The sequence below is a fragment of the Enoplosus armatus genome, chromosome 16 (genome assembly GCF_043641665.1).
Source record: "Enoplosus armatus isolate fEnoArm2 chromosome 16, fEnoArm2.hap1, whole genome shotgun sequence".
Lineage (NCBI taxonomy): Eukaryota > Metazoa > Chordata > Actinopteri > Centrarchiformes > Enoplosidae > Enoplosus > Enoplosus armatus.
In genome coordinates, this window is record NC_092195.1 from 13,401,927 (window position 1) to 13,427,219 (window position 25,293).

Below are 25,293 nucleotides of genomic sequence, written 5' to 3' on the forward strand. Positions count from 1 at the left end.
CTCAGTTAGAAAGCACTGCACAATCCATTTGTTTCCAAGTCTTCTTTAAAGAGCATTGGCTTGGTTATAAGCAGGAACACACAAGCAGTTATTGTGGTTGAAGCATGTGTGTTTGTGTGTGCGTAAGACTGAATTAGACAAAGCAACCAGGCACAGAGGACAAAGACAGTTTTAGTAGAAGAGGGCATCCTTAAGAATTAGACATATTGTGATGAAGCAGATAAAATGGAATTCATCCACAAAACCATTTTAATTTTACATAACAAATATGGAAAAATCCAAAATAGCGGCCAAAACATATATATTTTTTAACCTTTTCTGGACCAAATTAGTGCTCTAAATCAATAAAGTAAGACAAGTTAATACTTTAAACAACTCCTACATTTTAAAATGCATTTATTGTGTAATTGTATTTCAGATTTCATCAATAGGTTTTCTGTGCACCATCTGTATGTATTTTAATGCAAAGTAATATTACCCAACAAGCATGATCATCAAATCAGGCATTTTATTCCACCACATCACAATTTTGTGGATACGCTCCTCCACTAACAGGCCAATGAGAGCAGAGGATACCATTGGGCGGTGAATCTGAACAGAAGACAAAGGGGAGGAGGAAACGCCGTGCCTTGGTTGGCTTAGGAGGTGTCGATGTCACTAGGTCTGCAGCCAATCAAGTAGGAAAGAAGACCAGAGTATGAAGAAGAAGAAAAAAACAGTGAATGGACATGAGTACAGAGGGGAGATGTGAGACCGAGGGGGAAAGGAGGAAGTAAACAAAAGACTGCAGGAACAGAGAAGACGGGATGAGAGAGAGGGAGAGGCTGTCCCAACAGAGAGGAAAACAATGAGTGCGAGAAAAAACAGATGTTGGAGGAAATGGAAAGACAGAAAGAAAGACAGTAGTTGGAGCCAAGGAAGCTATCAGACTGTGTTCATCTTGCTCCTAAACCAGTCGATTTGTGAGTGTGCTGTCTTACCTGAGACAGAGATGGCTCTTACTCCACTCCTGACTGCCTCTAACTTTTTCTCATTATTGGAAACTCTAGAGAAGAGGAGGAAAAACGAACAAACAACAAATGAGACAACAATTACACAACAGTCAAAGCGGTTAAATCGTACATACCTAGGCTAGATCGAAGCCTCATTTACATATCAGTGATTTTTAAAGCCAGATCTCATTGAAAGAGTAGGCTGTTGAAGCTGCTTCTGTAAACTAACCCTCACTGTTTCAATGATCTCTCTGCCTGTTTCATCTGAGCTCTACTACGATCTTTACATCACAGACCACAACAGGCAGTAAGAGACCGAGAGAAAGAGGAGGAGACTGCCCAAGTGTTTAAAAACCCTAAGTGGAAAATATTTGGCTCCTAAACATATCTCCTTATTTGACCAAAGACAGAGAGAGAGAGGGGAGAAAATGAGAAAGAGAGACTTGAGTTCAAATGACCAAAAGTAAGCAAAAAGTTGGTGTTCAATTGACAGTGAAATGTGAAAACACAACGTCAAGGCCTCCGAACTCCGAACTCCACGTTGCAATAAAAAAAGCACCAAAAATCTTTTTTTAGGGCCCTGTAGTTCTGAGCCAAAACCAAAAATATCTGTCACCTTACTCCACACTTGAGCCCCAACCTGACTTCTAAAAGTCTCTATTGTGCGGCACCAGTATAAAAAAGCCTTCTGGCTACATTATTTACTAGAAACACAACACATGAACGCACACTGGCCCTACTGTTATGCTGAGTGAGTGCAAGTACTCAGAGGAGCATTCCCATTGATGATTTTGTACATGTGATGCAGCTTCTGTAGTTCTACACTGAGCACTTTATCACTACTTACATGAGTCTGAGGGGACACATTTAATCCTGGATTGTTTTATTTTGCATCACCTGCAATTTGTTCCTGAATATAATTGTCAAACTAGTCAACCCAAAATCAACCCTTTGCTGTTGTAAGCAAACACTGAGTATGATAGCATGTTTGTTTGAACTTCGAAAGATTCTTTTTTTTGTCTTAGAAATTTAAGAATTGTGTGACAGGACTGGTAAATCATCTCACACAGCCAACATACCATCTTTGAGTGAGACAAACAGAGACATTACGATCTGATGACTTACAGTTACAGTTCATTTTACTGTAACAATACTGAGAATGAGACAGGCACTTACTTTGGGATGGACGGCAGCGCTCTCTCTCCCTCTAGAGGACAAAAACACACATCAACAGAATCAGAGTGTGTAATGTGAAGCACAATAAATGTGCTACTTACTTCATCATGTTTTATGACTCATTATACATAGAATATTATACATGGACAGCACCTTATACACAGTATAAGGTAACAATAAAAGACTGTCCTGTATACAAAATACATTCTTTATACAGCGTTAGAATAGGTACATTTTAGTGCTAATCCTCTGCTTAAGTTTATCACATAGTATTTATTAAATAGGAGTACTGCACAACTAACTACAGAAACAACTATACTATATATACATACATATACAGTATATTCAGTTTCTACAAAACATTGTGATGTACTTACTGTAATGTTTGAAAAGAACATTATGACTTATTCAATTATTATTATGATGGCATATATTATTGGGATATTGTGGATATTGGCATGCATTTCTCTCAAATACAAACAGTGAAATCTAGAGCTAACAATTTGTCTTAAGACTCATTTTGATATATTCATATTTTATATGTTTTTGAGCACAAAAAAATATAAATACTCTATAGTGTGTTTTAATATTTTAGCAAACTCCTAAAGAGGCGTGACCGACAGGAGGGGTCTACAGTGTCATACCTTTCTGAACTCTTATGATGAAGGAATGAGTTTCCATGGAGACGAGTCGACAGTACCCGTCAATCAAGTCAGCCAAGTTCTCTGCCATGGTGAGTGATGCTGTTGTAACTGTGAGAGGCTGCACACACACACACACACACACACACACACACACACACACACACACACACACACACACACACACACACACACACACACACACACACACACACACAGTGTCAGGCCTGTAACAAAGAGCCATTATCTCCAAAGACACACAAACTCTTACTGTACAAACAACAGCACAGTGGGGGGTTTCCAGCTGCTCCTTATGTCAGGGGAAACCTCCTCTCTCTCACAGTATTTATGTGTGTAAGTGAATCCAATACTATGACACCCAATTAAACAGAAAGATTCCAGCCCTTCCTCTGTGAGTACAACCATTATGTGGAATCTATACATGGAAAGCCATTAGTTAATCTCTGTGTCCATCTCAGCCACACAAAGTAACCAAGCTGTGTCCCATGACGGACACAGCTTATTGTGGTTCTTTAGTATCCACTAGAGGCCAAAGGGGTCATCATGGCTAAACAAAAACTTACAGACATAATGCTTTTAATCTTAAGCATCAGTAAAGAGCAACATTAGCATAAAAAGACCAGAGTACAGTGCAGACAGCTTCCATCTTTGCGGATTTGTCGCAAAGTGAAATTGAACGGTAGCCCACAGTATTAGACTCTCTTCTGTTGTTTAAATTAATCTTGGGAAAGGTAGAAATTAACACCTGAATTTAAGGAAAGGTGTGTATGCCGTAAAGGTAGATTACATAAAAGGAAGAGGAGCGATGGGCAGCGTCCTTTTATCATTGTGATATCGCAGAATACCAAACAGTAACAGAGCTACATATAAATGGAAATCAGGTGGCAGGTCACTATTTTGATTTTTTCATGGTGTGCTTTAAAACAAAATGTACATGTAGAGCAAATTTCGATATCTACACAAAGAAACAGTCAGACAGACAAACAGACAGACAGGGTAGTAATACCTCAGCAGCTCCAGCTACATTGAGCTGTAGCATCCCTTTCCTGTCCTTCTCCTCCATAGCTGAGTACTGGATGGACTGAACTTGGTTAAAGTTAGCTAGATGGGTGGGCTGGGGACAGAGAGAGAAACACAGAAAGAGTGGAAATTAAGTAATGTGCTGATCCTATCCATATTCATTCAGAATTAAAAGAATGAGTGATATCTATCGCTATCTTTATCTCAGGAGTCAAGCCTATACTTTCACTCTAAGTCATTGCTGGGAAAATATATTATATATATAATATTTTTTGGATGCAGAACATCACAAACAGGGGTAGGAACTCACCGTGGATCCCTTGTCAGTGAGGTAGCTGATCCCTTCCTCTGGCCCGATAGCTAACTCCACCTGGATCACCCAGCTGGACTATGAGGGAGAAGAGGAGGGACACAAAGTTAAAAGAGGAAGAGAGTGAAAGCAAAAGGCAAAACAAGAATAAGAAGTTGAGGAAAATGTTTTATAAGTAGGAATTAATAATGGAGATTTTCATTCATGTTCTCATTTGTAGCTCATGGCATGAATCATAAAACTCATTGGATACATGCAGGACCTGATGCCACCAAAAGGGGTCAGGCTAACACAACTGAGCAAGGCTTTCAGAGTACATCAGGACACAGTAGAGAGGAGGCAAGAGTGGAGGAAACCTACCCCGAGGGCACATTTGAAGCACTCCTTGTCGTAGCGGTAGATTGGGGCAAGTATCTCCAAGAACTTCAGGATGCACTGCTCATCGTTGAGATTGGCTACCTGCTTAAACGTCTGCTGTATCAACTTCCGAAGAGTTTTAGCCTGAAGAGAGGAGAGAACAGGGAGGGAAGAGGGAGAGGAATTAAAAGAATGACTTTATTTAAAATATCATCTAGCTGATAGAGCAGAACATCTGTAACTGGGAGATGGGATGTGTGTGCAAATATGTGTATGTATGTGTGGGCAGACAGAGACACCAAGAGAGGAATACATTGATTGACTAATAGGCCACTCTGGTTCCAATCAAATTGACCTCAGCACTTCATTCCAGGGGCACTCTTAGTTCAGATCAATATCTAAACAAAGACACATTGATGCTGTAAGTCGGCACTCAATTAAACATCAAAGTCTGCCCATTCATCTGTAGTGTAACTTAGATCTCACTATATGTGATGCATACAGATTATTGTCAGTTGTGTTTTCCCTGCTGGCATCATTTTTTTTCAGGTCTGTTCTGTCACCAGAGAGTAGACAGATGGGGAGCTGACAGAAGGAGAATCAATCTAGGAACATTATTCTGGCATTTACAATCCTCTCTATACTTCATCACTCTAGATGTAAAGATGTGTAACACACACACACACACACACACACACACACACACACACACACACACACACACACACACACACACACACACACACACACACACACAATGCCATATATAATTCTCTTTATCTTGTGTATATCTAAAAACATTGTGACTTATGAAGAGGAATTCACCGCTGACAAAATTACCTTTTTAAGCCCTTTCCCCCCTGATATGCGCTTTTATACGCATCAAATATGCAGTATTAAGGACATTAAAATGTATACAGATGACAGTATTATCCAAACTCACATAAAGACTTAGTGAAAATACACATTCACACAAGCACACATCCAGTAGAGGCAATCCCAAACTATAAATAGCTCTCCATATATAGATTAAGATAAAAGATTAGAGGAGATTTAGAGCACTACTGACCAGGCTTAAAAAAGCATGTGTGGATTTACAGTAGACTGGTTCACCACATTAAGGTCATTCTACTTGAAATAAATGAACAGTTTAACAATTAAAATTACAAACAAAAAGCAACCAACTGCATCGATTAATTGACTTCAAATGTAACTTAAGCACAAGGAATTGACTGATCTTGGGGGAGTCTAAAAATCACATTATCAGTAGATGTGTAGTGTGTATAACTTCTAATATTTCTGATGGCAGAATGATCCATATAATAATCCATATTATAATTTTTAATGTTTAATATTACCGACTTTGTTGAGCCGTTATCTATTTCTATTGCTATTCTCATCATTCACTTGTAAATAAAAGCTTGCATATCTACACTTCACTTCAGCATTACAGAGCTGTGTTGCCAGCTGTCTACTCATTAAGCCTGAAGGAATCAAGAAACACACACACACACACACACACACACATACACACATACACACATACACACACAATGTTCCTGTGAGTTCAGCCATGTGTGGGTACGTGCGTCATTTCAACAGATGTCATAACACACATGTGATTACAGAATTTAATGTGTATGTGCTTATGTGTGTTCTTCGTGCTCTTGATAGGATCAGCGTGTTCATTCCTAGAATTCCACGACACACACACACACACACACACGTATAAACAAACAGGGATATTGTCAGTCTGAAGTGTCCACCCTTCCTGAGAGGAAGTACTGCGAGTGGCTATCGCCCTCCCCATCACCAAGCTGAGTGTCGCTGTAGCAACAAGGCTGATCAGTCACAGACAGAACTTACACAGTATATTCTTATATATATTTCTGTAAAAGTCTACTTACAGAAGGAAGGACACAGTGATGCTGTATTAGGTCTCTGTGTTTCCTTAGCTGTAGTGGCTAGAGGTAATTTCCTAATTGTGTCTCTACAAAGTTGCTTTTATGTCTTTACTGCAGAACAGTCCAATACTATGTTGTGTCATAGTGGCCTAACCTGGTAACACTGTTCTTTCCATTTCAAATGATTACTTACTTTATCACAGAAAATACTAAATTCTTCAGGCACTCTCTGGCATAGCAATATAAAAAAACTTTATTTAGTTGGTTATATATCAAATTATTTAAAATGCCGACCAGTTTTGACCTCACCAGGTCTTCATCAAGGCGGGAATAGTAAAAAACGCTTTTCCACTGACTTAAATATAGTGATACATTTAATTCAGTGTTGTGTCCTGACAGTAATACTGATTTACATATATTCTTATTAAGTTCAGTTCCACTAAAACTCACAAGAAGGATCATTACTGCAGCAGAAATAACTTATTGATCACCAATCAATGTTACCCTGCACTGTGGCCCGGCTGGTTTAGTTTCTGATAGATTACCGTACCACTAACCTCCTGTTTATTATTGAGTCATTAATCCTAATGGTGTATTTTATCAAACAAGTATCACACACAACCCAGATCAGCTGTGGTAAATTGTACATTACATGAAGTACATAACCAATGTATTAATTAAGGTTAAATCTGTACAGACTGTATAAACAGACTGTACTGTTTTTTTCTAAGCCTTTGAACGAATATCCATTATGTAAATAACAGACTAGAGACTAATAATCCATTTAGCTCTTTATTCCAAAGTTTGCTCGTTTAAAGACCTCACCATAAATAAGTGGGTCAAAAATTGAATCACCTCCACATCCACACAATATTTCAGGATTTTGTTTAGACATTTCATTAATATTTGTGCTATGATTAATTTCTTGTAAAAATGTAACAATAAATCTCTGAAGTGTCACCAAATTGTTTCGTGCTGATCCTTGTTTTATAAAGTTGATAGTAAGTTATCCATCTGATGAGGGGGAAACAGACTCCTCGACTCGGCTCAAGCCTGGCTGTTTGTTCAAACTTTGATCTCCAAACCACTAAAGGTCAGTTTTACTAAACCTGCTGCCCAGCCCGTCAATATAAATGAACAGATTCAGCTCTTTATAACGCTTTCACCACAGCACCACATCGGTCACCGTTTACTACCGCAGCCATCTGCTCCGGGGTTTGTGTGTGAGTGTGTGAGTGTGTGTGTGTGTGTGTATATGTGCGTGTGTGCGTGCATGTGTAAGTAGAGTCCATTGAGGGTGAATAATCCCATTAAATGACTACCATTCTCTTTCACCAGAGGGAACGACAGAAACGTAAATGACAGCTGCGCTCTCTCCTTCCCTAACATACATCTACGTATGTAAGAGCAGATGTAGATGTGTCAAACACTTTCTTATATTAACATAGCTGTTTTTATCTGTTGATATATGATACACTTATGCATACAAAAATACTCAAAGACAGACACAACCAACTTAATAGGGCTGCAGGTAATGATTATTATTTATCGATTGTTTTCTCGAGTAATCGATAAGTCGCTTGGTCTTTAAAATGGCAGTTTCCCAACATTTTGTCCTACCAACAGTCCAAAACCCAAAGATCTTCCATTTATTATCACATAATTCTCAGAAGCTGAAAAATTAACCAATTATCAAAATAATAGATCACTTGAATTGTAAGGAACTAATACCTCTACTCATTCTCTTTTTGTTCTTACATTCATTTAGACATATTGGTCATGTTTCATATATAAACTATCCATATATAATAAAATCAAAATAAGCCATTGTTAAATTACAATGTCAGTCCAGACATCTACTGTACGTGTGTGTCACTGAGTGCATCTTCATGGCTTATGAAACAGGCCTGACGGGAGTGTGTTGTCATGTCTGTCACAGAGCAGAGAATGAGAGAAAGAGGAGGTAAAGTTGGTAGGTGGGCAGCTGATGAGGGGGGAGTCAGCAGTGCTTGACAGACGGGAGGGGACCCCAAAAAGAAATGCACATTGACGCCTCCCCCTCCCTCCTCATTGTTGGAAAGAGAAAGTGGGTTTAAACATGACCTGAGGGTCGCGCACACACACACTCAGTTTCTGTCCCTCTGCAGAGCATCTGTCTGGCCGCCTGCTGACATCAAGACCTTTTCAGGTCACTGGGCCTTTCCTTCATGCACACGCACACACACACATACACAGACACACACCATGACCCTCCCCATAAACGCGTGCCGTATATTTATCACTGACACAGACGCTGCTCATTATGCGAGCACACCCAGCCATCACATACAAACGTACACAGCCAAAATCTGCCAAATTACAAATTTATTAAAACTATAAATGGGAGATGAAGATTTGTTAACCATCAATATGAAACACATTTCAGCTGAAACCTTATATATTACTACATTTAAGACGGGAAAAAAATACTGTGTAAATCTAAAGTATTGCAGCCAAACTTTCTGTGATTTTTCATTCATTGTGATTTTACCATCGACTAGATTTACATGTAAATTAGTGTCCCGGCTTTGAGACTCATACAAGATGTTATGTTTACATGTAAATTTCTGTTCACATGATCATAACAATATCCAGATTTCTGATCATCTTGTATGTCTCTTTATTCCATAAAATCTCAGCCACTCATTTCTAAGCTGACTGAGTTACAGAGTTATAGTTGAGGATGACCACAGTTTGTTTCCTGGCTGTTTGAACTCTGCTGAAGTTACCACTTCTCTGGATACAACTTCTTCATCTCATCACTGGAAATGGAAAGTGACAATGCAACATATGCCCTGCTTTACTGAACACACACTTCCCCTTTATTTCAGAGTGAAGTCATCATTACATCATTGATCATCATATTATTTGTTGTACTAACTAACTACTACATTTGGTTAGCTACACACCTGCTCACATGACCACCTGCTTTGGTACCCTACAATGCAATCAGTTGATCACAGTTCAAATGTGATTTCAAATGACATCCTTACAATAATACACCTGATCACCTGACACCTTATCAAGAGTGACATTAGCAGAAAAGGGATTCTTCACTGTTGACACACTCAGCAAAATACAGTATATAAGTAGGTCTTCTGGTAAGAGTGCGCCTTTTTCCTATTCCTTCTTTTACTCATCTCCATTCATCTAAACTTCAATGTTTAGTTGGCCAAGATTTCATTTCAATCTTGCCGAGTCTTGGAGTGCTTCACACTCTGTCAGCCAGACCAGACAAGGCCTGACAACACATCAAGTAACACGTTCAAAAACTTGGCTCAGAGGAGCCTTCACTTACACTATGAAGCTGCCCATAAAACCACATGGTTTGGTTACTTTTGGTAACTGAGCAACTCCAGGCGAGCAGCTGTGGGGCTGTGATAGCAGCTGCTGAATGAGGGGAGATCACTACTTACTCACAGGACACCAAAGAAACCCTCGTAGTGAACATTATTTCTAGAGGAGAAAGTGAATACGGTGTTTGTTTCAGCAACCTGACACATTATACTTTGTGTACTCCACCTCTCTTTTGATCTCAGTAAAAAACTTATCATTCTCACCTTGACTGAATCCAACAGGTCTTTTGGGAAAAAACGCCTCAAACCAACGTCTTTCCTGAAAAGAGAGACAGAGAGAGATACAGAAGCATGTTTATTATGGTCTAATTACACCAAGGAATGCTAATTGACAAGCACTTCTGTCTTTATCTGATCTCAGCAGATTATTTTTCCTCCGCAGAGAGATTACCAACAACAGCTACAGACAGATACAGTTAGGGAACTGAAGACAAGAAACAGAAAACAGAAACAGAAAGTTATGACTAAGTGCTGACTACAGAGCACTACTCATCTTTTCCTAAGAGACGGGGCTGAGGAAAAAAAGAGAGAGCAGAAAGAGAGAGATAGAGAGAGGCAGGGAGGAGTTCAAAGAGGGAGACCACAGAGACAAAGAAAGATGTGCAGAGCTAAAAGAGGAAGCTAGCTAATGACTCAAACTCCTCTGGAGAAAACACAAGTACAAGGGGAGGAAGAGAGAAGAGGAGAGAGAGAGTAAGGGAAAGACTTACAGCAACAAAGGTCAAATATCAGAATGTGGTGTACAACAGCGTTTCAATTTAAGAGCAATTCAGAGTAAGTTGTAAATACCAGAAAAAATGCTATTACATGCTGCCCTGTGGTTGTATAAACTCCCTCAGCTTAAATCCATGGCAAACACACGTGAAAATACTATTATTTGGCTTGGGGCTGTCCATCATCATGTCTATGAGAGGATAACTTTATAAAACATGCTGTAGGTCACCCCCTAAAATTGTTTTCTCTCTCTAAATCAAAGCAGTGTTCATCACAGGAGCAACAAGAAGCACAAACAGATAAATAAAAGGACTCAGAAAGACGACACACTAAGCCGACACACTAAGCCGACCTCAAAGAATGAGCACTGACAAAGGCCCACTGTGATTACATGCTTTGCATTAGCTGACAAACCACAAGGACGGCAGCCAACTACACCCAGCTGATCTCCAACATGCACATATGTTCGGTGGCTGCATGAGAGGAACTAACCAGTCAGTAGTTTGCCCTTCTAAACCAAACAACAGTGTGGAAATGTAAACAAAACAAACTAGCCTATCATTTTCACACTAATGCAAATATGGGTTTGTAATTTGTGAATAACTAAATAAATTACAATGTCCAAGATGTTTCCTGGAAAGAACTATGTAAATGGTACACTTCCAGTTCATCAATTCCAATTCATTGCTAGCATAACATACGAAAAAGAGCACATGCAAAAAAGGTAAATTAAAGCTCTTTCCAGGAAACTTCTTGAAAATAAAGGGTTTAACTTGTGGTCTTTTGCTATCAAAAGAACAACAAGAAATAATGGTGAAAACAGGTGAAAATTGAGTAATTAAATGAATAACTTATTTGTTAAGGTGTTTTTTCGCCAACAATTCAAACTTGTCAATGGCCATCGATAAGGGCCAACTAGAGCCAACAGGGCCTGGCACTACCCAAATTGTATGAGCGGTGATCGACCAGACTTTCAACAAGAACCCTGATGGCAAACTGTCAGCTTGGTGTATCGAAGCCCCAACAGCACTTTCCCTCTCCCTCTCTTGTTGGTTTAAAATATGCATGACACGACATCTTTTTCCAATCGAGAGGCAGCGAGGGAGACAAGAAGAAGACAGGAGAAAAACAGACAAAAAAAGAGGACGAGAGCGTAGAAAAGAGAGACAGACAGATAGAGAAGGACTGAGAGGACGAAGAAGAGAGACAAAGACATATCAGTGGAAAGACAGTGGGCATTCTTCTCAGTTAATTGGAGAGCTCGTTAGGCTGATGGACAGAAAGAAAGACTTCATTGGAAGAGGGCAGCTCATTAGAATCAGACAACGTAAGAGCCAAGCCTCGTTAGAGCCTGAGTTTGTCAATGTTCTCTCGTCGACACCATCTATAGAGAGCCAATCCCAAATAAATCTACAAAAATGAATATGAGTATTGGGTGATAGGGTGACTGAATAAAAACACTGTTGAAAATGATAATTGTAGCTAGACTGTAGACTTCCTTCGCACGAGTAAATGTAAAAGCATGTCAAATCACAGTTGGACTAACAACAAAACTGAACAACTATTTCGATATTTAAATGTTCCCAGACTTTTGCGCAATTCCCAAACTCTTACTGAAATCCTTTCAATTGTGTTCCACTTATCCAGATTCTCTAGGAACTGCAATAAGAACCCTGTTGCAAAACCTGAGATTCTGTGTTGTTTTTCTGTTATTTCTGCTGGGTTACAAAACGTATTTCCAGGTAGAGGCAGGATGTGATGTACCAGAGAGGTTGTGCGCCAGACTGAAAGTGAGCTGCTGCATAACTTTGCTTATGAAGAAAACACTTACTCCAGTAGTTCATAGTTGGATTTCTTGTCCAGGGCGTTTCCTCTCATCTCTTTGAAGAACCTCCTGGAATTAAAACCAGTGGGACACAGAAAGAGAACAAGATCAGATCTATTCACTGCAGACACACCCACATTAAAAACTTGTTAAATATGTACCAAACACAATTCATCAGGGGTCATCGTGATGGTTCAGTGTTTGTACACAGAAAAAAAGCACACTGAGTAGAATTACATTTAGAGGTTTTTATATTAGTATAAGAAGTAGGTGTTGCTTTAAATAATGGACACTAACAAATGTTGGCATGAATGATCAGTGCAGCTGAAGGGCAAACATGAAGGGTTTCACACAAAAACAACTCAACTTGCAAAGAAAACATTGTAAACTGTCAAGGGTATCACTTTACCTGCTAGTTTAAGCAAAAATAGACAGAATATGAGTTTGTGGTTGTTTCAAAGTGACAAACTTTTAATGTCTGACAGGAACAAACCTCTGCTTTTGATGAAAAAAGAAAAACATCCTACCTGATTTCTAGGCAGCCCAGTTTGAGAGCTATATCTTGTTCCACCTGATCCCCGATCTCTGTCATATAGTCATTCTTCACCTGGGAGACACAAACACACATATCCAAAATAAGTTTATTAAAACATTTATCTCTGCAAACAATACATGGCAAGCCATCTATCTCACACATAAATACACACACAGTCCTTCTGACCTAGATTACCAAAAGGCAAACACACACAATCTTCAAGCAGTGCCATATGTCTCGGTGCTGGCTAGCTGCTGGCAGACGAATATGTTTGTGTCTGGGTGCCTCTGTGTGTTTGTACCTGGTGGTAGAAGTAGTTGAGTGTAGGTTTGTCTTCCGTAAACTGCTGCACAAAGCCCTTTGGAAGATACCGGATCCTTAACTCATACCTACAGAGGAAAAGAAGAAAGCGTGAGTGAGTGAGTAACAATAACATTTTCCAACTTAAACAGCAAAAACAAGTCTTGGTCTTCATATCGTACAACAACTTGCAGCTTCTATGTCTACTGGAAATAAATGTTGGGATAAAGTGATATGTTTGAGCTGTCCTCTGTAGGGTAAAAACACAGTTTAAGAAGTTACACCAAGTGGAGAGCAGAGCAGAGCAGAGGAGAGGAAATATCACATCAAACAAAGAGGAAACAAAAGAGACATGACTGAGAGCACGGTGAGAAGGAGAAGTAGAAAGAGGATTGGAGGAGGGGTGAGAGAAAGAGACAGAAGGAGGTCAGGAAAAAATTAATATACAAGAATGCAAATAAGAAGACGGATTGCAAGATCAGTGGAGGAGAGACAGACAGAGAGTTGTTGACTTAGTCAGACAAAGCAGGCATCTGGTTCTCTCTCCATTTATGTCCACAGTGCAAAAGGTCTCCACCTCACAATGGCATTAGCACCAAGACCGCCACAACAAACATAATATATACCAGTGCATTAACATCCAAACTGCCAAACCAACACAACCACACACACACACACACACACACACACACACACACACACACACACACACACACACACACACACACACACACACACACACACACACCACTATACAACAGACGGGTAACTCTATTTTTCATGACGTTGTTTGTAATAAATCACTTCTGCTACTTTGGTACACAATAGGGCAGACTGCTGAAGCTACAGCGACTAAATTTACAAGGCCAAATATGTCATGTTTAATGTCTAAGAAACTGGTTACAACCCCACAGCTTTTCTCAAATGTTCTTTCTCCAAGGATCTACACAAATCTGTCATAGAATCTGTAGTCACGTTGGACTACTTTTTGTCTTTGGCATCTCAATAAATAAAGCTCGCCCACCATGCTGCCTAGTAACTTTCTGAGATGAAAACATTTTACACCTCAGTTATATACTATCTTTGGTCTTTGCCTGCTGGCTGCCTTAAACAAGATGCGATCACACCAGATTTTGCTCCTCATTCATTTCTATGAGAAATACAGGGCGAGAGACACACACACTTCTATTAGCCAAATAAACCACTGCAATTAAGCACCTCTGTGTCAGACATGAGCCTTATTTGGAGCCTGAAGCAGTGACACTTAACAAGCTTCAGCATACTGTGTTTCACATAATCTTCAATATGTTACATTACACACATTCTTCTCCTCTCACCTCCACTCCTCGTTTGGTCGTGCCTGTTCATAATTCTCTCTGACGTGGGACACGCCCATATCGGGGTGCAGCCAGTGTAGCTGGTCTCTGGATTGGATGTTGCTGAGACGCAGACCAAAACAAGACGTCCAGCGCACTTTGTGGATGTCCAGAATCTTTTGGATGATTCCCTGGAAACAAAGAACGAGCAATTTTATTGTGATATACTTTTTACTTTTTTACCACTTCCCCTGCACAGTTACATCAACTTCAAGTTTAAAGAATGAAAAAATAAAAATGTAATTTAGAACTGTTGTGAGACTCAACTTTGATATTATTTCAGGATAAAGTATACATTCTGCAGATATTACTCTCGCACTGGTGTATTTGGCTAAATAGGGCTAAATTACAAGGCAGTGGTACCGTCCTAGTTGTGGTGGTGAGTGCTCAATAAAACAAAGATGCCCAGTGGACAAAGACAGTTAGCCAGTCTATAAAGAAGTCAGTCTGCCATACCTCAGTGTGCTAACTGTGCTTATGTCTGGCATTTTGCATCAGGTCAATGAGGGCATGAGTCTATCCGTGTGTGTGTGTGTGTGTGTGTGTGTGTGTGTGTGTGTGTGTGTGTGGGTGACTTGAAGCGATTTAACATGACATTCCCACCCAAACAAGTTGACAGACATCACACACACAAGCACAATAATGCTCACAGCACCATGCGTGTTGCCATGCAAAATGCTAGGGGGTCTGACCTACATACTGAAGGAGAAAGAGAGGAGGGGAGAGGAGAAGAGAAGAGAGGAGAAAAGAGGAGAAAAGAGGAGAAGATATTTGTAGTGACGAATCCTCTATGACCACTAAAGTTTGAGCAGTGCTAAGTAGTTTCTGCGTCATGGGAGTGGATCTAAAAGCATACTGCTAAGTAAACATACACTAGTACACACACAAACACACAGAGACTGTGTGCCCTGAGGTTATATGTATTTGCTAGCAAAATATTCTCATTACGTGAGTGTCCTTTATCAGAGCAGACAGCTAGGACCTTGAGCTGAGGACAAACAACAAACATCCACCTTTAAAACTACTGCTGGGGGTAAACTGACACATACAGTGGGTGGAGACAGCGTCATGAACACCAAATATTACCACAGTGTTGTTGTGTTAATGTTCAGTTTTAGTAGAATAAGGCTGGGGATATTCTATATTTTTCCAGTTGACAACAAATTCCTTGAGAAGACCAAAATCAGCGGCCAGCTGTTTTTGTCCCAGTGACTTTGGTGATCCCCAGACTTTTCATTTAGTGCTATCATCACATAAAAAATGTAATTTGTCCAATACTTTGGTTTATGACCAAATACCTAAACATCACACCTGCTAAAAATCAGCATTGTCAGTTTAAGCATGTTTGCGTGCTGAAGTTAGCTCAGTAGTACAGTACAGCCTCAGCACCCTAACACGGCTGTAGACTATAAGTTTTGTTTAAAAATGAATCTCTATACTTGACCCATTTTTGTAAGATTTATGTCTTCAGGGGGAACTAATGGGCTTGGGGATGAGTGCCACAGACAGGATAGGAAACTCGGAAAGCACTGAGAGACAAACTAACGCGCTGTTGGCTTTGGTCTTTTCATGGGAGCTGTTGACAAAGGGAAAAATGTAAAATAACACCAGCCGAATCCTTTAAGACTGTGCCAGACTGGTGTTCATTTTTAAGAGCAAAGTTTGAGCTGTATTGCTTCATATTTAATTGTAAGGTGTCACCATAAATACACTCAATACATGGTGGGACAAGTGTGTCTCTTCTTACCCTGACATCGGTTGCATCTCCATATCTGATATTGGAGGACCAGCAGCTGTGTTCAGTGTTGGTCTCAAAGTGATGGAAGACTTTCAGAACCCTGTCCACGGAGCCGGCCATGATTCGGTCCGACCCCCCCGCGCTCAGCCGTGACTTGGCACCTTCCAGGAGGGCATGGTTCAGGTTGGGGTCCAGGTAGGCCGTCGCCATGGTTTTCCCTGCTGACACTGCTGCTGCTGCTAGGTGTCTGTCATATTCTGGGCAGGACAGAGCAAATCAGACATCAGCGAAATGAGGAAGAAAAAAGAGCAAAATCAGAGGAGGGAAAAGAGAGTTTAGCCAACATTCACTACTGCCTCACATACACATACATAGAAGAACTTTGTATTAGCGCTAACAACAAATGAACAATTATTTAATCGAATAATCGATTGTTTCAGCTCTACTTCAAATTGCTTGTTTTGTCCAACGAAATAACATTGAATTCACTATCATATAAAACAAAGAAAAGCAGCACATTCTCACATCTAAGAAGCTGGAACGGGCAAATGTTTGGCATTTTGGCTTTAAAAAAAAAAGATAAGCTGATGCACTTGTGTGAAGTTGTGGAATAAACCTTGTGCAGCAAATGTCTGTTTTGGATATGACGTTCTTTGGCAAGATGAAAAAACCTGAACAATGTGATACCAGAGAGAGAAATAAAGAGAGAGGGAGGTGCAGTCAGGGTCAAGGCTCAGTATGTAAGCACCTGTGTCTATAACACAAAGAAGACAATGCACCTCAGGCTGTCGTTTTTTCCTGAATAAGAAGTCATGACATTGACGCACTTCCTGGAATTTAATGGTAACTTCATCTGTGTCCTCTATGTTTGTGTGTATGTGTGTGCGAAATGTGTGTTTTTGTATGTGTCTGTTGTTGTTATCATAACACTGTGTAGAAAAAGATACTGAGATCTCTTTCACGCTCTCTTTTTCTGCAACCCTTTCGTCTCGTGCTTCTCCTCTCTCCTCCATTGAAAGGAAAATTGATACGTTCTAGCTGGTAATTACACCTGAGAGAAAGAGACGAAGAGAGCGGATACACACACACACACACACACACACACAACTCAGAGGAAGGACGACGTTGAAGAAGTTGTTGAGGGATATATCACAGTAAGATAAAAATGTACCTCCATGTTACTCTGCCAGTTTCAAATGGGATTGACTTTTATATGGACAAATTACTCCAATGGCTTTCAGCACTTGCCTCTCTAGCGCTCTCTCACACACACACACACACACACACACACACACACACACACACACACACACACACACACACACACACACACACACACACAACTTCTGCAGAGCAATGGTAGCTTTGGCTGTACACCAAGTCAGTTCCCATGGAGTCAGATGTCACACTGTGGAGGGGCTTCATGCTACTTGTGTTTGTGTATGTGTGTGTGGGTAAAGGAGATTTCATTCATACCTCGTTCCCAACACATGGGGAAGGGGCTACAGCCGCTCATTGCCATGGAAACACATGTTTGTCCCTCCCTGTGTCTGTCTGCACCGAGGACAGATAGACAGCTAGCGGTCTCACAACCACGCATCACACACACACACACACACACACACACACACACACTGAATCTTTTCGTGGGCAGAAGTTAGATAAATAAACCCACACACACCAAGGTCCTGACACAACTGTAAGAACCCGCTCACATAACCCAAACACTACAACACACACACACTCCGTCGCCGAGGCAGAACTCTTTGTCTCCAACTTTTGTCAACAGTTTCGTTAGCCACTAGTTACTTCCAGAGGGGTAACAGAAGAAATCCTCAACAAGATCAATTTTCTGGTCTGTTGACACTTTGTGTAGAGTGTAAAGATGCTACAGAAACAGGGAAAAAATAAAGTCCATCCTTCTAAGAGTTTCTTCTCTGTTAAGTCGTGTCTTCTTAATATTTTCCTGGTATCCACAGTTGCACAAGTCCAGAGGGATCCCAAGAGATGTAAAGTTAGTTTCATCCACAAACTCGTCTTCTTTTTCTCTCCACTTCTAAATTACTCCTCAGCGGCCCCTCTCTGATGACAACACACTGTTTGTTTTTTGCCCAATTTCTGCCCCATGCCTGCACTCCATAGTTACACAGTTGCCGTGGAAGAGTCAAGCGACCGTCGCTCAGGAGAGGATTTGGGTTATTTCACTCAGTGGAGTCCCTGTGACTCCTCCAGCAAAAGCTCGCAGACAAATCCAACTTGTAATGTGTAGATCCAGTGCAGATTCAGTTAGTTAGTGGTCACAGAGAAGGAGAGACAATTGCTGTGCTCAGTGATAAACAAAAAGAAATTTACCTTCTTCTCTTGGAAAAACGGAGAAGAAGAGAGAAAAGCATGAGCCGGTAAAACAAAGGAAACAGAGACATTGGGGCAGAGAGAGAGAAATGCAGCGATTGTTTCAGGATGAATGAGAGGAAAAAGAGGACAGAGCAGCGCAACTGAAAGAAAGTTGAGTGGGGAATGAGAGAGATCGGGAGAGATCTGCTGCTGGAGGAGCAGGAGGAGCCAGAAACTATTAATATGCTAATGTGGCTAGTCTCTTGTGTTCAATGAAAAAAAAAAAACCCTCCCACTTCTGTTTATGAAGCAGACCTCAGAACAGCCCTAATGTTGCGCCATTATTGCTACCATTGCAAATGCAAAAATATAATTGAAACGAAGAGAAAAATCCCTTTATTTAACTACTCAAATATATTACAGTATTTCCTTCACTGAAGATAAAAGCAAAAACAAAACTCAGATGTAAAAAGAAAACCAAGAGAAAATAAGTAATCACCATCACTGATCAGAAGCACGAAACTCCTAGATCTCATCTTCCGCTGTATATACACTCCTCCCAAAGCCCATTTAAAGCTGAATATCTCCATACAGTCCACTATTTCAAAATAGGCATATTAAACTCTAAGGGAAATTACAGGAGCGTGCACATCCTCCTTTCTGACAAAAATGTACCAAAGTAAATAAATAAAATGTTAAACAAGAAGAGAAGAAAAGAGCATTTTTGCCAACACAGACGTTGCCCTGGCTGTGCCCAGCATGTAAACTAGCAGCTGTTAGCAACATGCCAACCAATCCACTTCCAAACCACAAGGTCTCAATCAATCACACTTCATACTGCACATTCAAAGTCATTCAGCCTGTACTTTGGGGGGGGTCACACTAACTCTATCTCTCAGAGTGCTCGAGGTGCCGCCCTGAAGGCTCATCTCCAAGGCAACGTGCCTACAATATCCTGCGAGCGAGTGGCACCTATCTCTGTGAGTGTTACTGCTGACCAGATGCCAGCCTCCATTAATCAAATGGACATTTATACGGCAGAACACAACCTCAACTGAAGAATTTAACAGACCTCAACAAGTCACTAAACACACACAAATGCACAGGGCAAAGTCACGCAAACCTTAATCTTAATGATACAGTTTCATGTGTGTGCATGTATGTATGGGAGTGTGTGTGTGTGTGTGTGTGTGTGTGTGTGTGTGTGTGTGTGTGTGTGTGCACATGTGCGTTTCCTATAATTTGGGCTCCATCTCAGGCATTGGCCATTGTTCTGGTGGAAGCAGGGGGTTTTAGTAGGGTCTGCGGTGTGTGTGTGTCTGTGTGTGTGTGGACTATTGAAAGCCTTTTGTCAGAGGGCCGGATGTTGCCATGAATGGGAAGCGCTCTTTTGGGACTGTGCCAAAGTGTGTCTCTCTCGCGTTCTCTCTCTCTCTCTCTATATATATATATATTCATATATATATGTTTATGAACACATAATTATTTTATCAGGGGAGGGAAACACAACACCCACTATCAATTCAAAAGATGCAGGAAAACCTCAGAACTGTAATAGCTACTTTGATGTTTTATCAGTGAACAATCAATGTGTTCACATCTGTGCCTTGAAGTTAAAATTCAGAGGCTATTTGAATTACAAACGTATTCACTCTATTACTTTTTTGCTGCTGACCCCTGAAATACCACTGTACACTACAGTCCCAGCCCATTTACTACTGACAATGCCAACTTTATAGCTCCCCCTATCAATTTTGTACTATTGTAATGAGGTTGTAATTAAGTTCCATTGTTCTTTAAATACAGACTTTATAGTGTCAAATGTACTCTGAAATTAACTCCCGTGCCACATAAAAATAGCCTAAATCAGCACACATGGATATGTCAATAATGTTTGCAGGGTGACATTTTCTTGTGTTATAATTTCCTTGACCTAGAGGAATCAATTTCTTCCTGTGGTCCAGTCAAGTGATCGCTGGTAACAACAGTTTAATATGATCAAATAAATAAATATCAAATAAATAAATAGATAAATTAGCAAACCATATAAAGACTATGGAGTTATGGTACTGATGAAGACCCCACACCTGAAAGTTATGAATTAAGGTATGAAAGAACAAAACATAAACTTATAAGAGGACAGTCTGTTAGTTAAGCAAACAAAACCACAACTTAGCTTCTGGATATGCCATTATTTGTATGGCGACATTTTAGATAGTGTTCCAACTGCAGCATTAATGTTTCAGGTCAAAAGATCAATAGGCATTGATACACTGGCAACTTAATTCATATGATATAACTGGCCAGCAAGGTCTTCTTTCAGGGCACGATGCCATGACACATAAATATGATTTCCTACTTATTTTATTTCAGTAATACAAAGGAAAAATAATTATACCTCCTCAGGCTGTTGGGAGCTAGTTGGACTGTCTTCAAGGAACATATTTTGTTTCTGGTATCTACAGTGTGAAGATTACAATTAGTCACAAACTCCAACTAGAGCGATGTGCACTCTCTCCCTCACCTCTGTCTGCACTAATAACACTAACACACTCACACAAATAGATAGATAATCCCACTCTGTCTGTTTTCTCTCTTGTTTAATTGTCTTACACACTCACAAATGACTCATGACTCACATAAATATGTGTCGTTAGTGTATCTTCTCATTAGTGCCAACACAGATTATTAGCACCTTGAGCTCCTGAGAATATCTCAACAGTTTACTTGTCACAAGAGGATGTCAGCATACATGCACAAACAATAAAACAACACACACACCTATTCTCATCATCACACATATGCAATTTATAGGCTTTTTTCGTTCCCTTCAGTCTCGACTCATCTTATCACTACTGAATACAGTGAACAAGACCTATGTGATGTATTATTTAGTGGACTACAGAGGCCCTTTAGCCCAGAGCATGTTCAGAGATTATTTGAACAGCAATTCAAACCATCCTAATGTCTCTGATTCTGTTTTTCCTCAATGTACTTGAGTATAGTGGATGGAGTAATCCTACAAGCATGACACTTATAATTAAACTGTAAATAATAAAATGTAAATATATGTATATAAAAATGTAAAACAACTACTGAATTGAAGCTATTCCTCATTTTTGGACAAAATAACCTGAACTTAACTTTACTACTCTTTTCCATTTCCGGAAATTTCAACTGCATATCACAGTCTTCATCAGCGAATTGAAGTAGGCTCAGTTGTCATGGAGTTGGCTTAGTTAGTATTGCATGATTTAAGTGTAGAACGTACAAACGTACGTCACAAGACGACAACTCGATCGAAAACAAAATTAATTGGCAACTATTTTGATCATTTCAATCATTTTTCAAGCAAAAATGTCAAACATTTGCTGATTCCAGCTTCTTAAATGTAAGGATTTTCTGCTTTTCTTTGTTATTTATGATAGTAAATGAAGAGTCTTTGGGTTTTGGACTGTTGGTTGGACAAATGAATCAATTTGAAGATGTCACATGGTGTGATGATTGTGATGAGCATTTTTCATGATACATTTTATAGACTAAACAATTTACCGATAAACCGTCAAGATAATTGTGAGATTTCACATTAATACTGCCCATCTATTCCCTATTGAGGACCCCTTGTGGTGACCTGACCACACTTGAGCTGCTAAAAACTGTGTATGATTAAGATTAAGATTAAGATTAAGATAGACTTTATTAATCCCACAGAGGGGAAATTTACAAGTCATGAGTGAGTGAGTGAGTGAAGCAGCTGAATGACCCTCAGGGCTGTAGCAGGTGTGTACAAGACACAAGGGTCAGCTACTCACCCGTGTAGTAGGCAATCCTGGAAATATCTGAAAGACAAACACAGAAATAACAGAGTTAGCTGGTTTGTTTAATTACGAGCCACTTAATAAAGAAATCATCAGGTCAGAAGAAGAATGTCCCACAGCAGATGTTCACAGTTCAGTTACCAAACGTGAATTACAGGGGGGATTCCAGTGACTGCGGCACAATACAAATTTGGCAGCTTTAATCAATACCCAGTTGACTTTTCAACAGGACATTGATTTTGATTGATAAATCAATAGCCTATTGTTAAATGATTTATCCCACCCGAGATATGCTGAAGCTTCACTGGTTAAAAGAGCTAATTGGGAAGTGCAGAGGAACAGGTTTATTGTTCAAATTTTGAGTATGATGTCTATGTGTTTTTTTCTGTTTCAGCTTGCTTGACACTCACATCCAGACAAAGCTTTTGTTAGACTTGAGAGGTGAGTGCATCACCTTCTATGAAAACTACAGTTACACCCTCAACATAACACCCTTCTCTACATTGACCCCCAGAGACATTAACATGTAACATCTTCAGAGAACCACAATACTATCCTTGGAGGGAGTGGTCTGGTCACTCTGCTTTAATATTTTTAATCTATATTTCAGGGGACTCAAATGCTAAAATGCTCATTTTATTGTAAATTGAAAGGAAAAGTAGCAGTCCCACTCTTATTATCGACTGTCTAGGTACACCACACTCCATCGATACTGCAGCCCCGACTCCCACAGGAAGCCCAGGATAAGCCTTTTGAAAACTTGACACCCAGTTATAAGGGCAGTGATAGGGCTGTGTGCAGGAAGAGGTCAGGAGGATAAGTGCCTAAGTGCTTTAGACACCCTGATGTACACACACATACACACACACACGGGGTGAAATGACAGCCGGGGTTGTCAACAAAAATGATGTAATGGTAAGAAGAAAACCCACAAACCAAAAGGAAATACCAGCAAGGTGACTCATGGTGTGTTTATTATCGACAAACCCTTTGTAATATGAAACCAGGACCCTACAGTTGGTGTGTTATCTCCTATAGGAAAACTCTTTCCTTTTGACTTGGTCTGCAGTGAAGCCAGAAAGCAAGTAGTCAGCCTGCTGCCCCCAAAATATTAGAGAATAGATTTATGTTAACCCTTTTGATGTTTAAGCCAAAGACAACCATTATAATAAATGACTAAACCATATCCCAGGTGGCTAAAATGGACCATGGTAAACAGATCTGGAGCTGCCTAAGTGTCTATAATCTACATTAGACAGATCTGAACCCTGCACACACCATCTGTCCCACGGAGGCTCCCTCTATTTGTCTTTCCCTGTCTCTCTTGTAAGAGTTCAATGTAAGTTAAGTGCTATGTAGACAGTCACTACAGTCTAGACTAAAAACCATAGGCGACTGTGGCCCTCTCATGTCTGACAAACAAGATTAGACAGCATCTGAAGAGCTGGAAAAAAGTATTGCCATCTTTATACAAATAATTAGATAAAACACTTTTTATAGACATGCATTTTCAGCCCTCAGCTTTTTTTATATATGGGTATTTGGGTCGTACAACTTTACAGCAACACTGAGTTGAAAAGTGTTAACTGTAGCTTGCTATGTGATTTTTATTCCCCATAGACTATCCTGCAGGAGTGCTAGCATGGTGCTAATTACATACCAGTCTGTTTAACAGCCTCCACTGCACATATATCAAAGAGAGCCATGGGTCCTTCTCACACTCACACACACACACACACACACACACACACACTTGCTTGTCTGTGGACTGGCAGGCGGCCCAAAACACCTGCTCCTCAAGCTGTCCTCAAGAACCAGACTCACAGGAGAGGAGAGAAGCAAGGATTCATTTCTTAGATCTATACAGATATACTGTTATCTATCCATTTAGCATGTTGTCAAATTAACAACTGCTCTGAAGTCCGCATTTTGTGTTGTTGAAGGTAAGTTTGAATGCCCCCTCAGTAACTTCAACTGTTATCCTACTGTGAGTTTGTGACCTTTGCAAGCTATAGTGGAGGAGCAAATGCAAAAAGTTCTGCAGCACAAAAATAGTCTTTAGCCAGAACACAAACGGCTGCCCTCAGAATTGTCGCTCTGTTAGTTACTACCTGAATACTTGCATTTGTTTAATACTTGTTGGCACTTAATTTTGCTTGGAGGTCATGTTAATTCATACACATGCTGCAAAAGGAAAGTATGTCGGTACTCGTACTCGGCTGTTATTACTGTACACACTAAAAGTCCAAAAACACAAACAGAAAACAAACTGTCAACTGCCATCACAGACACCTTTACAGACAGATACATCTACACACAGACTCCCTCACACACACACACACACACACACACACACACACACACACACACACACACACACACACACACACACACACACAGTCTCCATGTCTGCAAGCTGCGTATAATTGCATGTTAATCACAGGTTTTTTTGGTAACAGTAATTAGACAGAACAATCATGAGAGAGTTTGCTTTGCAATAATGTCTGAACTACTGGTCTCAGAGCTGTAGTTAACCAAAATTCATAGTTTTAGAGATTTTTTAGAATTTTTCTTTGCTACAATTGGTGATGGAAACGGTCACAAATTAAAGACAAAACCCTCTTAAACAGAGAGATTTAAAAGCAAAGTTATTATTCATTATGCAATAGACACAATATTAACAAGGTGTGCTCAGTTGAAGAGCAAATTTGCATCATCAAAATGAAATGACTGTTATTACAGCAAAACGTTGTGTTTTAATGCTCTAACCAGATGTTTTTCTTCAGCTTCCATCATATCTGTATATTTATGTCCAAAAATCCTTGGGTTTGCATGTC

General features: G+C 40.0%; 1 protein-coding gene across 3 annotated transcripts in view; it reads right to left on the reverse strand.

The window, feature by feature from the left end:
• The window catches only part of ptk2aa (protein tyrosine kinase 2aa), a 57,724-nt gene that overhangs the window by 20,503 nt on the left and 11,928 nt on the right, over positions 1 to 25,293 (reverse strand). The window contains exons 2-15 of one of the 3 annotated variants that reach the window (XM_070921198.1): positions 22,451 to 22,477; positions 16,314 to 16,561; positions 14,528 to 14,697; positions 13,192 to 13,279; positions 12,883 to 12,962; positions 12,362 to 12,424; positions 10,021 to 10,075; positions 4,521 to 4,661; positions 4,161 to 4,238; positions 3,837 to 3,944; positions 2,813 to 2,930; positions 2,169 to 2,199; positions 981 to 1,045; positions 577 to 663 (exon numbers count right to left, since the gene is read on the reverse strand). In XM_070921198.1, the coding sequence (XP_070777299.1) occupies positions 577 to 663; positions 981 to 1,045; positions 2,169 to 2,199; positions 2,813 to 2,930; positions 3,837 to 3,944; positions 4,161 to 4,238; positions 4,521 to 4,661; positions 10,021 to 10,075; positions 12,362 to 12,424; positions 12,883 to 12,962; positions 13,192 to 13,279; positions 14,528 to 14,697; positions 16,314 to 16,514 (1,285 nt within the window). In that variant the 5' untranslated portion in view covers positions 16,515 to 16,561; positions 22,451 to 22,477. Of the gene's footprint in view, positions 1 to 576; positions 664 to 980; positions 1,046 to 2,168; positions 2,200 to 2,812; positions 2,931 to 3,836; positions 3,945 to 4,160; positions 4,239 to 4,520; positions 4,662 to 10,020; positions 10,076 to 12,361; positions 12,425 to 12,882; positions 12,963 to 13,191; positions 13,280 to 14,527; positions 14,698 to 16,313; positions 16,562 to 22,450; positions 22,478 to 25,293 lie in introns of those variants that run through there. The other 2 variants (XM_070921197.1, XM_070921196.1) reach the window with 2 other exon arrangements.